General features: G+C 34.3%; 2 protein-coding genes across 3 annotated transcripts; one reads left to right on the forward strand and one right to left on the reverse strand.

Annotated features, from left to right (window-relative positions):
* Positions 1-8,324: 8,324 nt before the first annotated feature.
* On the forward strand, positions 8,325-10,935 carry LOC139898529 (growth-regulating factor 5-like). Of its 2 annotated transcripts, XM_071881283.1 has the most exons (4): positions 8,327-8,758; positions 9,599-9,989; positions 10,132-10,580; positions 10,659-10,935. In XM_071881283.1, exons 1-4 carry the CDS (start codon positions 8,545-8,547, stop codon positions 10,664-10,666), a joined length of 1,062 nt encoding a protein of 353 aa, XP_071737384.1. In that variant the 5' UTR covers positions 8,327-8,544; the 3' UTR covers positions 10,667-10,935. The 2 variants fall into 2 exon arrangements, with proteins under 2 accessions (XP_071737383.1, XP_071737384.1); XM_071881282.1 differs by having other exon boundaries at positions 8,325-8,758; positions 10,132-10,935.
* Positions 10,936-11,411: 476 nt separating this feature from the next.
* LOC139898530 (cadmium-induced protein AS8) lies at positions 11,412-13,746 on the reverse strand. Its single transcript, XM_071881284.1, has 3 exons — positions 13,686-13,746; positions 12,481-12,727; positions 11,412-11,998 (listed from the first exon to the last, which is right to left on the reverse strand). The coding sequence occupies exons 1-3, from the start codon at positions 13,686-13,688 to the stop codon at positions 11,754-11,756; spliced, it is 495 nt and encodes a 164-aa protein (XP_071737385.1). The 5' UTR covers positions 13,689-13,746; the 3' UTR covers positions 11,412-11,753.
* Positions 13,747-15,716: the final 1,970 nt, after the last annotated feature.

Consider the following 15,716-nt stretch of genomic DNA (forward strand, 5'->3'; position numbering starts at 1 on the left):
AGGATTCTGAGCTTAGACATTAATGAAGATCAGTTACACCCAAATCTGAGATTTGATCGATGTTGGATAGAGTATCCAGATTATCAAAAGAACATGCACATTCTCTACTTTAAGGTTGTTGAAATGCCAAGGGCAATTGACTGGGTACCTTTGGAAACAGTTGACCTTGCCGAACCGATTCGGGAATTATTGGTGCAAAGGTATGGTAATTCTCAGTTTAACGATTGGATGCGCCTATTTTCCATTCGTAGAACCATATATAGGGAATGGTGTATAGAATTACTTAGTACTATTAAGTTAAACAGTGATGTTAGGAGGATAGATGATAAAAGCTTTATTAGATTTCTGTTAGGTGGACGCATGTACAGAATGTCCATGATAGATTTAGCTAGGGCCTTACAGATTTACACCCCTGCTGAACTTTTGAGCCCCGACTGTAATAGCCTGATTGCCCAAGGAGAAAGGGTAGATAGGGAATTTGATATTAACGCTGTCTGGAGGCGTATGTCCCACTTTAATGAATTTCACGCCAGTGGAAATCATACATACTTAGATATAGACAGAGCTGAACTCCGGGTGATTCATAGATTCTTAGCAAACACAATTACACAAAGGGGAAGAAATAAGGAGAAATTGACCGTAAACGATTTGTTCTACCTCAAGTGTATTAGAGACCCGAGGAGTTTCGTTAACATTCCCTATTGTGTTGGTTATTATCTCGCTAATGTAGTTTCGGGGATGAAATCGGGGAGTATTATAGGTGGTGGTATTTTCATTACTCTCATTGGAGAGTACTTAGGTGTGGATAAGCAACAAGGGGGTCCAATGAACGAAATAGAGGACGGAGGTGAAACTATAAGTTCAAACCTTTATCACGGTGCAAGGGTATTATTGATGAGACGTGGTCGGGTATATCGATACGAGGGACCTCAGCGACAGGTAGAAAGAGGTTCGGATGACGAGATGGAGGATGCGAACAACATTATAGGAGTTGTTCGGGAGACTGCTCTTGATTTAGGCGTTCGTATGGAGGATGAATACATGACGAACTATGATAGGCATATGCAGTACGAGGCATGGCAACGTCGGAATGACTACGAGCATTCCCGGCAACGAGAGCATGGCCGATGGGATTATCATCAGCGCCAAATTATAAGCCAGTTGCAGCCTGGCGAGATGTATTATCCGACCCGACCCGCATACTATCCCGCACATCAGCCAGAAATGAGACCACCCTATGATTCATATGATTATGACGCAGCATACCAGTTCACCTATAATCAGCCATGGAACCCGGACGCGAACATGAATTGGGATCCCTATCCTAATTATCCTCCTAACCCACCTCCTGATCAGTAGAGATAAGTTGGTAATTTTTATTTTTATTTTAAACACTTAACATTTTATTACGTTTATGTAATGTTTGATATTCTTATTATTATTGTGTACTAATATTTTTCTTATAGTTTGAAAGTGGGATGCCAAAGTTCCATTTCAAATTGCATGTATGATTATATTTGTATTGTATGTATTCTCTTTTATGCACAAAACAGGGTAAAACAACGCATTTTCAAAGACTGGCATTAAGTTCAGCAAAAGCAACAAATTTTGACGACAAGATGAAAAATATATGTGAAATAGCAACAAGACGGAATGAACAAATGATGTGCACCATTTATCATTCAGCAAACAAACGACAATATATTTGGAAACTTTGGTAAAAATTTAATCATTTTCACACAAATCACCCTCAATAATTTAAATTGTTACTGATTTCTTGCAAATGAGGGCATTGCAAGATCTTAAGTGTGGGAAGGGGTTAAATTCTTTCGGATTTTAAAATTTTTATATTAAACACTTGGTTACCATTAAAAATACTAGTAAAGCAGTAGTTGTATTAGAATCTAGTGCTCTCTGATAAAAAAGAACAGCCCTAGTCTTATATACTGACTACCCAATTCTAGTAAAATTTTTCAATTAAATGAATTCAAATCATGTTTATACATATTTATGAACGATAAAACTAGGTTTTAACACCGAAATTATTGTTACCTCGGAAAGGACATAAATTGAGAAACAAACTAAAATGTTAAAATTCATTTAAAATGGAATAGAGAACGATAAAAAGGAAAATAAAAGCCAAGTGTGGGAAAATTTACCAAGTTATTTTAAACATATGCCACATATATCTGTAACAAATAACTGAAAATACTTTTGCTTTGAACTAAACTAAACTGTTTTACCCAATGAAAGAAAAGAAGAGATGGATCTACACGATGAATCAATTCCATCATTAAAAGGAAGTAAAGTCTTCCGAAAAAGAAACGCGCTTCTTGATTTAGGTCATGAAGTTGTCGTTCAGACCAGCTGTAGGTTGACGAAAAATCTAGAAAAGTCATCACTAAAATCAGCAGGAAATCCACGGACCTCAGCATTAAACAGGGTCGCCAAGTGGTCAGATTTATCCTAACCATGAGAAGGATTTATCTCGTACAATGGGGAGGCACCATGCAAATTAGCTGGATAAGACTAATGAATCAGATTCCCAGAAAGGATAATCTCCTTAAAGATTAAAAATCAGCTTTTAAGACTGATATTACTCAATCCTAGAGATTGACCTTAAAGATTGAGAATTACAAACTCATGGAATTCAATGATATCTAAACTCGAGCTTGAACGAGAAAATATTTTGATCAAAAATACAAACCGATTTGTTTTCTGAAAACCCTATTTTCAATGCGTTCATTACCATTGAACGTAAAATCCTAGGAATTCACCTGGAATTCATTAGGTCACCTGAACTAAATCGGGTGTCAACCGTAAGAACGGTGGTTGCATAGCATGGTCAAAGACAGGACCTTGTGCCAGACCGAAAAATTATAAGGGTGAGCTTTTACTATTGCTCCTACCAAGGATAGTAATTGCGTCCGACACGTTATAGACCATAATCAAAAGCATGTCACGGGACATTGCCTTAACAGTTGCTTGTTCAACGCTTTCCTTTACAACCGGACGGTAGTTTGCCGAAAGGTAATATACGGAACAAGTAAACTGGACGTGTTGCTTTCCAAATACAAGGTTAGCAAGTGGGTGACACAAAACCGCAAGTTTTGAGCTAAAATTTTCAAATCTGAAACCCACCAAACCCACAAAAATATTTTGCAAACACCGGTAAAGGGTTATTCCGGAAAACTTATCTAGGGTAAAAACTAGATTTCGAAAGATCAAATGTTTTCATAAAGATCCAATTTCCTTAATGGATCTAAATTTTTATAGTCATGTGGGACTGTAAGCCATATCGTTATTACCATTGTTTATACCGCCGTATAGAAATCACTGATGTACAAAGTATGAAGAATAAAGAAGTGATTCTAGTATTTCAAGACAATATTGCTTGAGGACAAGCAACGCTCAAGTGTGGGAATATTTGATAATGCTAAAAACGAACATATATTTCATAGCATTATTCCCCAAGAAAGACAAGATTTTAGTTGGTATTGTTCGATTTACAAGCAATATTCGTTTAAATATTAAAAAAGTGAAGACAAAAGGCAGATTCGACAAATTGAAGACAAAAAGGTCCAAAGAGCTAAAAAGTACAAGATACAACTAAAAAGGTTCAAAATATTGATGAGGAACGTCTCAAAATGACAAGAGTACAAGTTACAAGACGCAAAGTACACGATATAAAATAATACGCGAAGACGTCCGAAAATCCGGAACCGGGACCTGAGCCAAGAAGAAACGCCCGACGCAACGGACCAAAAATATCTAGTCTACTATGCACAAGAATATAATATAATATATATATAATTATATATATTTATATATTATATATATTATTATTATTATATTACGTCGGCAAGAAGAAAACAAAGCAATTTGGCTGGATCCAGGGTGGCCATGCGACTCGCATGGCCAGAGGCACAAATCCATGCGAGTCGCATGGAGTGCAAATGTTGGTCAGGTCCTATATAAAGCCAGTTTTCTGCCGAGTTTTTTGGACACATAATCTTTTTTTTCTTCCTCTTCATACGTAAATATATTTATATTTATAATTTATATTTTAATTTTAATTATAATTCTAATAATAAAGGTATGTTAGCGAATGTTGTAAGGGTGTAAGTCGAAATTCTGTCCGTGTAACGCTACGCTATTTTTAATCATTGTAAGTTATGTTCAACCTTTTTATATTAATGTCTCGTAGCTAAGTTATTATTATGCTTATTTAAAACGAAGTAATCATGATGTTGGGCTAATTACTAAAATTGGGTAATTGGACTTTGTACCATAATTGGGGTTTGGATAAAAGAATGACACTTGTGGAAACTAGACTATGGGCTATTAATGGGCTTTATATTTGTTTAACTAAATGAAAATTTGTTAATGTTAATATAAAGATTTACAATTGGGCGTCCCTATAAATTACCATATACACTCGATCGGACACGATGGGCGGGGTATTTATATGTACGAATAATCGTTCATTTAACCGGACACGGGAATGGATTAATAGCCACTAGAATAATTAAAACAGGGGTGAAATTACATTCAAGGGTAATTGGTGTAATTGTTAACAAAGTAGTAAAACCTTGGTTTACACGCAGTCGATAACCTGGTGTATTCATTAAACAAAGTATTAAAACCTTGTTACAATTCGAATCCCCAATTAGTTGGAATATTTAACTTCGGGTATAATAATAATTTGACAAGGACACTTGCAATTTATATTTATGACTGATGGACTGTTATGGACAAAAACCAGACGGACATATTGAATAATCCAGGACAAAGGACAATTAACCCATGGGCATAAAACTAAAATCAACACGTCAAACATCATGATTACGGAAGTTTAAATAAGCATAATTCTTTTATATCATATTTAATTTCCTTTATTTTATATTTAATTGCACTTCTAATTATCGCACTTTTATTTATTTTATTTTATCGCACTTTTAATTATCGTACTTTTTAATTATCGCAAGTTTATTTTATCGCACTTTTATTATTCGCAATTTCATTATCGTTATTTACTTTACGCTTTAATTTAAGTCTTGTATTTATTTTATATTTTACATTAGGTTTTAACTGCGACTAAAGTCTTAAAATCGACAAACCGGTCATTAAACGGTAAAAACCCCCCTTTATAATAATAATATTACTTATATATATATTTGTATTTTTATAAAAGTAAACTAATATAGCGTTGAGCTTTGTTTAAAGATTTCCCTGTGGAACGAACCGGACTTACTAAAAACTACACTACTGTACGATTAGGTACACTGCCTATAAGTGTTGTAGCAAGGTTTAAGTATATCCATTCTATAAATAAATAAATATCTTGTGTAAAATTGTATCGTATTTAATAGTTTTTCCTAGTAAAATAATAACTATTTTATATACACCTCGCTTCACATCACACGGGCTCAAAAAGCTAGTTTGTTTATTATTTTCAAGATTTGTAATATTTTTCTATATTATTTGTTTTATTTAATTTAAAAAACTATATTAAATATTATTCAATATGACATTATTTTATTTCGGAACACTTGATATAATTTAGAACATCACTCTATTACTCCCTCCGTCCCTTATTAATAGTCCACAGACAAAAAACACACAGTTTAAAAAAATGTCATAAAAGTACTGTACTTTCTGTTTACTTTTCAGTTTTACCCTTACCTTTTATTTATCATTTAATCTTATCCACATACATTAAGGGCATAATAGTTATTAAGCTTCTTATTCTTTTCTATTTATGGAAGTGGACTATTAATTTGAGACGTCTCAAAATGAAATACTGGACTATTAATATGGGATGGAGGGAGTACTATTTTAGCTTCAAATTTTAGGCAAAATTCTTAAAAGAACTTCAATTTAACGCTTTCTCAGTTGAATTATTTTTCCTAAACGTTATATATTTATTATGCTTTTGTAGTTTACATATGCATGAGAATAGAATTTGCAAAACTAGTATAACCGACTTTGACAAAGTCGGTTTATGCCGACTAGCTAAAAACTGATCTTAGGAACATCGGATTAGCCATCGTAAATTTCACCATTCAAACTTTTTATTAAACCGACTTTCATAAAGTCGGTTTACTTGCTTTTTATGAAACCATCTTTACTGAAGTTAGGTATTAAACCCTAATAAATTAAAACCTTAATTTCCAACTCTAAATGTAACCTTATATACATATATAATGTAAGACATCATAACTGTTAGCGTTGGGAAATAAATGAAAACCAAGTGAAGCTAAATTGTAAATTCTAGATCTTTGTTGGTACAATTCATTGGCATCTTCTTCCCATTCCATGATTACATCACTCAAATGATCGACCAAAGTGGCAATTTTAATTATGTCACGCGATACTTTTTCTTCTTCTGGCTCCATCCCTAGCAAATGTTGTCAAACAGCCATCCAAGGTAATTCATCTAAATTCTCCCATACTCCAGACAGCTGGTGCATCTATGGGCAAACCCCATAAAACTTGCACAAAAACTGTAAAGTTAATGTGGCTTCACTCGTAGGAAAGTAATATTTGTGTGTCTTCGGGCGCCACCTCTCAACTAATGCTGTAATTAGACCATGATAAAACTTGTGGAACCCGGTCTCGAAAACACACACAAATTCCTCTGTAATGTATATATGCACACGCGGATGTATTGCTCGGTTGGGAAGATGTTTGATGTGAGCCCAAAGCTTCCTAGCACATCTTATGGGTTTTATGGGTTCACCTTAAATAGAATTCGTGAAGATTGCATGTAACCGATGTCTATGTTCTTCTTGTAAGCACCGTAAATCACCAACTTGTGGCTCAACTCTAGCTTGTATATTTGCCATTTGAGTTACTACACTAAAATTGATACGAGTAAAAGTGTGATATTGAAAGTAAGCAAAAATATTTAGAGCTTTTTTGTTTGTGAGTTAAATCGTGGCTTTCAAAGTGGATATTAAACTTGTTACAATCGAGTATGTCAAAGTCGGTTTGGCACGTGGCGTACATGAAGCCACTCAAAATTCATGCATGGTGGTTAGGCTGTTGCTGCGTAATAAATCATATTCACTAACCGATGTTGGCAACATCAGTTCCAGACTTGGTCAGAACTTTTGTAGCACAAATCGATCTTGGCAACATCGGTGGCAAAAAGTGCAAACATGTGGTCTTAATCGCTTTTAGGATCGGTGGTTTTGCCATGACATGGTTCAAACCGGTTTTGGCAAAACCGGTCCAGTTATACCGGTTTCATAATTTTTGTTTTATTTATTTATTTATTTATTTTTGTAAAAACCTGATATATATATGGGTGAATATCCCCATAGAACTTTGCATATAAGAGAATCTAAAGAACTTAGTGTAATTTACACAAACTGGCCTCAGTCTATGGATAGACTGAACTCAGTCTGTATGTGATTCTTTGGCTTATCTTCTATGCAAAGTTGTCTATGAATCATTTCGCGGTAAATTATAATGTTTGGTCGAAACTTGTTGTTTTCTGTTCTATGCAAAGTTGCTTGTGAATCTTTTAGCGATAAATTTATACTGTTTGGCCGAACACTTCGATATCAGTTAAGGTACTCTTTAGTTGGTATATTTCATTTTTTTACATAAGTTTGGGATCACCTAGAGGGAGTAAACCATCCACGCGTTCATCCCCATGTGTTGCATAACTCGCCCCTAACTACTGCCTTGAAGAAAACACGGAATAATCCAAGGGTATGGCCCATAAAATCCGAGGGCATGACGGGTATATTTCATTTTAATACCCGTCCGTCCCATGTTAATAGTACACAGACAAAAAATACACAGTTTAACGAAATGTCATAAAAGTACTATACTTTCGGTTACTTTCCAGTTTTATCCTTACATTTTCTTTCTCCATTAATCTTATCCACATACATTAAGGATATAATAGAATTTAAACTTTTAATTCGTTTTTTAATTATGGAAGTGAGCTATTAATTTAGGAATGTGATTCTCACACACCATTTTTTGATCTATGTACACTTTTATCTTACAAAATTACAGTTATGCTCTTAGAAAGTTGAACTTGTATTATTATTGTATGTATAATTAAAGGTAAAATAGATTATTAGATGTATGTGAATCAAAAATTGATCTGTAAAGATCATTTTTAATTAATTTAATACATTTTATTAAAATGAAATAATAGATTTAATAGACTATTAATATGTTAAGGAGTGAGTAATACAAAATGCATACGTCAAAAATGAATTTGGTGAAATTTACTTTGTAAGCGATTTCATCCCCACAAACTAAATTCCTTAGTTACCACGCATGGACAAACCCTAGATCTGCTTGCCTCTTCAAAGGTAACCCCTCTTTCATCTCATCTAACCTCTTTCCCCATCCTTCCACGTAGACATCTCACATAAATACTTACACTCATATATATCTTCTCTCTTTATAAATATCCTTGCACGTATATCAATATCTAATAATTTCGTGTCTGTCTTCGTGTCTCTATCCATTTCAGATTTTTAAAATCTTGAAAACCGACAAGAGAAACCCAAGGAGATGAGTGGCAGTACAACAGTGACGGTTGCCGGCAGCGGCGGTGGAATATCCGGTTACCGGCCACCGTTTACGCCGGTGCAGTGGCAAGAACTTGAACATCAAGCTTTGATATACAAATACTTAGTTGCAGGGGTTCCTGTTCCTTATGATCTTGTTGTTCCAATTAGAAGAAGCCTTGAAGCTTTATCTGCTAGCTTTTTTAATCATCCTAATTGTAAGTTAATTTATCATATTTTAAAGTATTATTTTGTAAATTTGTAAAATTTGGGGCTTTTTGGTTGATTAGTTAGGGTTTGACTTTTTAAGTCGCTAGGTTACTTTTAAGATAGGTTATCCTTGAAATAAGGTTACTTTATTTAAAGTAACCCAAGTTCTTTGTGATACTCTAATTAAGAGGTTGAGATCCATTAATATACTTAAGTTGGATGAAGTAAAAAAATGGATCCGGCTAAAAATGGAGTAGTTTATATATGCATACAACCTTTTAGATCTTTTCACATATGTTACTCCGTATTATTGGAACAATATAATCTTGTAATCATATTTGACATGCGAGCTATATATAAACATTAAATTTTTGGACAAAAGTGTTTCACATATGCGTGCTGTCTAGTATCTATATCATTATTGATTGCTAAGTGTACCAAGTGTACTAAGGGTGTGTTTGTTTACCTGTTAATTGAATAGGTCATCGCTAATAGTTCAGGCTGTTCAGCGCTGAATGTTGGACCATGCATTCAGGGCTGAACCATTCAGAGTTAAAACATTCTCTTAATTATTAAACACCTAAATTTTCTGTTATATTTTCTTTAAATTATATTAAAAACATCAAACAACTATATTGGCTTTTTATTCATGTTAAAGGTTAGTAAAACATTTATATCTAATTTATATCGTTCATTTAGAATGAGTATCAAACAGATTATTGTCATTCTGAATCAATTTCATTTAAAACCTTTGAAACTTTCAGATTATGAACCATTCAGCGCTTACTCATTTTGTTTTATCATACGCCACCTAATTTGGTGTTTTCAATCTTTTTAACTTATTACAGCGTTGGGCTATTGTACATATTACGGTAAGAAGTTTGACCCTGAGCCGGGGCGGTGTAGGAGGACGGATGGGAAAAAATGGCGATGTGCTAAAGACGCCTATCCCGACTCCAAATACTGTGAGCGGCACATGAACCGTGGCAGAAACCGTTCAAGAAAGCCTGTGGAATCTCAATCTGCGTCTCAGTCAATATCAACTGCAGTTTCAAATGTCACTACTGCAAACAGAACCAGTAGTGGTAATAAAATACATCAAACTATTGGTTCTGGAAGCTTCCAGAATTCTCAATTGTATCCGACTTCGAACACGATAAGTTTTGATTTTGGGGGGAATGTATCGAAGTTGCAGCTCCAGTCTGGTACGTATGGGATGGATAACAGCGGCAATTTTAGGTAATTGTTTTTTTGTCGGTAACCATATATTTATATATGAATGGCATATCATTTATGCAATTTTGTTATTCTTAAAGTTTTTTTATTTGAAAATATTATATTATAATATTAATGTGATCATTTATGTAATCATATGCAGCAGGTACAATCAGGGACTAACTGTTGATGTGGATGATCGGAATTACTCTTCTGGAGCTTCAAGTGGTCGGGGTCTAACCATTGAATCTAATGCTGATAGCACATGGCGTCTGGTGCCTAATCAACTCACCACAAGTTCCTTAATGGAATCACGAGATTATTTACAAACCAAATCCCCACAATTAACCATGGTTAATGCGTTTGATCCCGTAATTGATGCTACAGCAGAGTCAAAAGCAAGTCAACAGCATTGCTTATTCGGTAGCAAGATTGGAGAATCGGTTGAAGTGAAAAACGAGCAACATTTGATGCGCCCGTTCTTCGATGAGTGGCCTGAGACCAGGGAAACATGGTCTAGTCTTGATGCAGATGGCAAGAACTCGTTTTCAACAACGCAGTTATCCATGTCTACTGCATCTGAATATTCTGCAAGAAACGACTGCAACCCGAATGGTATGGTAAACAGTAATCAGTATGTTTAATGTTTGTGGTTTTGAAAACGAACTTACCTTCCCAATTCTTTTTGTGCAGATGCTTAGTGATGGATGTAATATTGCGAGGCATGTTTGTGCGAAAAAAGATGTGTGTATTTGATTATGTTGTATGATCTTGTTTAAGCATGTTAAATGTAACTTTATAATATTCCTGAGATGTGGACTTTTTTCATTTGCGGGTCAATGTGAATGAAGCCAAACTTTTTGCATCATTCAACAGATATTTGTTTGAACCATATGGAATAAATGTTGGTGTAATTTGACTTGTATATTTTCACCTTCAAATGTACTTTTAGGGTTTGAACAAGAACACTTTTTGGGATTGCCTTAGTTTTTTTTATCCGTTTTATTATTTTTTTTATTATTATTATTATTATTTTTTTTTTTTGTACTTAGTGGTTGAATGTGCAATTAGAAAGTTAATTATTGCTATTTTCCAGAACCAACTGATCCAAGATATCAGCAGCAACAAAGTAATCAAATTGCTGTTGTAAAAATTGCCGATTACTCATTTTTAAGGACAAACTGATATGTTTTATAAAAATCTGTTTAGGTAACAGTTTAGGGCAAAATTTGCCAACTTTTTAGTATGTTAAACTAGAATTTTATAGTTTTTAACGATGAACTATGAAATTTATGTTTATTGTTTTACATTTACACATGATTTTGAAATACTTATTTATATTATAAAAATTCAATAGTTGTCGATTACTCCCTCAAAGTCCCGACCGAATACTAATAGCGAATTTTGCAACCTTTATGTTTAGCAAATAAACAAGCTCTGTGGAGTAAAAGGTTCAATTCTCATTCAGAATATACATCCTGCAAGAGTCAAATTGTGATACAACCAACACACAAAGTGGTTTCATTCTGCAATTTAACGTCGTGTTTTACGCGTAATAAACTAAAAGCTTCTCGGAAGCAACACAAAATGTCTAAGTTGAACAAATCTTGTATTACTTCTAACAAATAAATAATACATGCACAATGTGCCTTTTCTATGGTAGAATCAACTTTATAACTCTGGTTTTAGCATCATCTGGGCGAAGTTTTTAGAAGTTTACTACGTCACTAACCTCCATTGTATTCTTAAACCCTGCAAGGGGACTAATATATATATGTTTCGGATTTATCAGCGGGGTTGGTTAAAGCGACTTTTGACTTGGTCAAAACAATCCACCACCATCTTTGCCTGAGAAGATATTAGTCTGCCAATCCCTGAAAAATATACCCTTTTGTCTACCGACTGTTCATGGTTGAAGGCCGACACCCATCTTTGCATACCAGAAACATCTACTCCGCCATTAATACTTGTTGTGCCGAGAAGACCGCTAGATCGAGCCAAGTCCACTGCACCACTTCTTGTAGCCATAAAAGCTGTGCAAAACGAGTAACTTATTAATGCTGGTCAAAATGGGCTGGTTGGGTTGACCCAGACATTTTCTGTAAACAGATAAGGTTTTCCCTATAGAGGCTACCCATGTAGGAGGGGTATTTCTTTATACCGACCCCACACATTTTCTATGCTTTTTAAATTCTTTTATACTATAATTAAAATACTTAAGTGACTTACCCCATTCAACCCATTTTCCATTTTAGATATATATTACATCCCATTTTAGACAGATCATATAACTCGAGCTAACCCATATGTTCAATCAGTAAGATATGTTTTGCGGTGTTTTATTGGGATTAGTATGAACTTCGTTTTAGTTATTCCTTGGCTCTTTTTTACTCTGTAGAAAGTTGGGTTATTTTTAATCTTTGTAAACATATACTCTAATTTCAAGATAGTTCAACATGATTCAAGAAACTTCAACATGTGAACGAAATATGTCATTAGGTTTAGAGAAATGTACCACTAAAAGGAACTTTAAGGAGGCGGTTTGCGGGTAGACCAACGCCAACACCAGCAAGAGTAATGCCAACACTAAAGCCGACACCACAACCAGCACCAACGTAACCAATGACTTCTGGTCCAAACCCGGGACCCCATCCAACCCCACAACCATAGCCTATTCCCATTCCCCAAAATGCACCGGTTGTAGGATGCACAGGGTTCCATCTCTCATATCTTCTGAACAACCCTTTTATTATCATCAGTACCTGTATGCGCATAGACCTGATTAATATTTCACAATATCTTATTACTGAATTAGTACAAGTTTACATAATTTTTAAAACAGTTATTCAGGCAACTAAAAGCTCTCTAAAACAACTATTCAAACCTGGCTATCCCTATAAGAATCTACATTAGATTAATGCCTATTTGTTATCATTTAAGAATATACCGATTGACTTAAATGCAAACACCACCTAATTACTTTTATATAAAGCCCTTTAAAGATATGTATATATGCTAGATACCCAAACGAAGTGTATATATATAGCCATATAGGCATGAAATTTAGTAGAACACAATGTTAAAATGAGAACGATGAGAGCAAAATAAAACTTCACTCTTTCATAAATTTTTGTGAAGCCAAAAAAATAGTGAAGGATCACAATTTAATTTTTTTGTAAAGCTAAAATATACTCCGTAAGTAATAGTAGATAACTGATACTAATTGAATTGATCCACTAATTACAAGATTAGCAATACATCTTAGGTACGCCCTCTGTGTAAGTCACCTTAATATTTACATATGTTTATAAGAGTAATACATTGTTATGCTAATGCTATACATCTAGTTTCAAATAGTAACTAGTAAGATCAAATATTACAAAAATCAGGCAATTATAGAGACCATATTTGGGGAATAATAGCAAATGTAATGTTAAGTTATACAATGAAATCCTAACAAATTATTAAGTAGGTTCACATGAGCAGGACAGTTTTCTTAAAAAAGGCTAATCACATTTTCAGATTTAATTTTTTGCTGAAACCAAAATTATTATGTACACAAATAGTAGGTATGCAAGCAATTAAGAATAAGATTAATTAATTAGCCACAAAAATTGCTATCAAAATAGTACATATTTGAAAATTATACATCTAACGAGCACAGTATGAATTAATAGCTACTGAATATTGAAGATAAACCAACTTTTTTAAGCAAGTTACCATGTACAGAAGAAGCTTGTAGATAAATGTTGTGATAAAGGAAACCCGGTGTTGTATTTGTAGATAAATGAGAACGATAAAGATTGTAGATAATGATACAAGTGCGTAGAGTTCAGAATAACAAGTTACCCGACCCGGTTAGTGAAGTAAACCCGGTGTCGTATTTGTGTGGTGCGAGGCTATGACTGAGTTTTGTCCAATTGATTTCTAGTATAACCAGATTTACAAGAAAGTATCAAGAGTTTGTACTATATCAAAATGATGAACAAATTGATGTGATATACAAGAAAGCCAGAAGTAATATTATTAACACATTTTTTTTGACATCAGTTAACTAGGGGACTAAACTCACACGTTCATCTTTCATAGTTACATAACTTGCCCCAACTACTGCCCTGGAGGAGTTCCGGACCAATCCGAGAGCATGAACGATAAAATCCCCCTCCCTGCTAACCATGCACTAAGCAAAAAGCGACCTGTGTGAATACTTCAAGTCAAGGATAACATTGAATGCAATGTTACAGCCTAGAGGAGTCGAACTCCAGACCTCTCACTAAGAGAGGCATATTACTACCAGTTGAGCTACAACTCACTGTTAATATATTAACACATTTATTATGGCTTTTTAATACTAGTGTAAAAGGTAAAAAAGGAAGATCGATTTTGTAAAGTCAAACTCAAACATTCTACACGAATATATTCATATATATACATTCTATAATTTAAATTCAAGCATCCTACATGAATATATCCATGTATATGCATTCTTTATTCTAAATTCACAACCTCTTCATTAAAGGATTAACTCGATACCCCTACACCATTTACTTTTGATAAACATGCTAATTAATATGCAATAACACGAAACCATAAGGATCAAACACTCGTGTTGTTGAGGTGTGATGTTGCTCAACATAGAGGTTTCTCGAAGTGGGAGACGCATCTCCCCCGAGTGGGAGATAGGTCTCCCAGAGTGAGAGATGGATCTCTCAAGTGGGAGGGTGTGTAGCCTGTAACATCCCGCGTTTTTCCGTTAAATTTAATTTTAACACCGTTTTTTTTTAAAACATAATCTTTCGTATTTAAATTAATAATTTCCGTGAGTAACGTTCATTATATTCCCGCTATTTAATTTTGACATCACCCGTTTACTCGAGCGTTTTAAAAAATATTCGATCGGTTAAATCCCGCACCCGCTTTGAAACTCGAGGGACCGGAGTTGCCAAATGGGCAAACTAGTTGACTAGGTCAACTAGTCAACCCATTTCTCCACCATTTCCATCATCTCCCTCTCTCTCTTTCTCTCTAGCAAGAACACACACAAACCCCAACTTCATAGAATCATCATCTAAATTCGGATCGGGAAGCAAACTTCAAAACAAATTACATATTCGTGATCCTCTCATCATCCTCTTCGATTTGGTACCAACTTCATCACATTTGGGTAACATTTCTAAAACACTAGATTTCTTTAAATTCGTGTTCTTGACTTAAAAGTTTGTTAATTAGTGTCTATGGCTCATTGTGATGTCGTGTATGTAATTTGTATGCTCGATTTGTTGTTTTTGGTGTAACTAGTTCATTATGAAAATTGCTTGCTAAATCCTTGATTTTGGATGATCAAATGTTGATAGATTGTTAAAGTGCATGTTTTAAAAGTGTTACTAGTATCTTTAGCTTCGTTTTGATGTATAGGTTGATTAAGGAAACATCAAACTCATGACTATTGATTTTTGTGAATTTTCGTTAGAGTTTGATAGACTTTAAATGAACTTTTGATGATTTGAATGCCATGAAATGTTGTTAGTAAGTGTTTAGTTGTATTACATGTTTCATTACCTTCAAAACGGCATATCATATGTATAAATTGGATTCCCGAAACTTGAATTGCAATTGATGAACTTGAAACCTTGTTTTGGAACATTTAACGAACTTTCGACGAGATTTTTGTTGTCTAAAATGATAAATTTGATTTAGGAAATGTATCTAGTTGTGTTCCTTGTCGAAAGAGCTTTCCGGTGATATAAAATA

Source organism: Rutidosis leptorrhynchoides, chromosome 3, assembly GCF_046630445.1.
Source record: "Rutidosis leptorrhynchoides isolate AG116_Rl617_1_P2 chromosome 3, CSIRO_AGI_Rlap_v1, whole genome shotgun sequence".
Lineage (NCBI taxonomy): Eukaryota > Viridiplantae > Streptophyta > Magnoliopsida > Asterales > Asteraceae > Rutidosis > Rutidosis leptorrhynchoides.

Excerpts from the sequence above, each read along its gene's own strand:
- LOC139898529 (XM_071881282.1), top strand. The coding sequence starts at position 8,545 with ATGAGTGGCAGTACAACAGTGACGGTTGCCGGCAGCGGCGGTGGAATA. Across the intron at positions 8,759-9,598 it reads CTTTTTTAATCATCCTAATT|CGTTGGGCTATTGTACATAT; the intron begins GTAAGTTAATTT and ends AACTTATTACAG. Across the intron at positions 9,990-10,131 it reads GATAACAGCGGCAATTTTAG|GTACAATCAGGGACTAACTG; the intron begins GTAATTGTTTTT and ends CATATGCAGCAG.
- LOC139898530 (XM_071881284.1), bottom strand. Across the intron at positions 11,999-12,480 it reads CCTTAAAGTTCCTTTTAGTG|CTTTTATGGCTACAAGAAGT; the intron begins GTACATTTCTCT and ends CGTTTTGCACAG.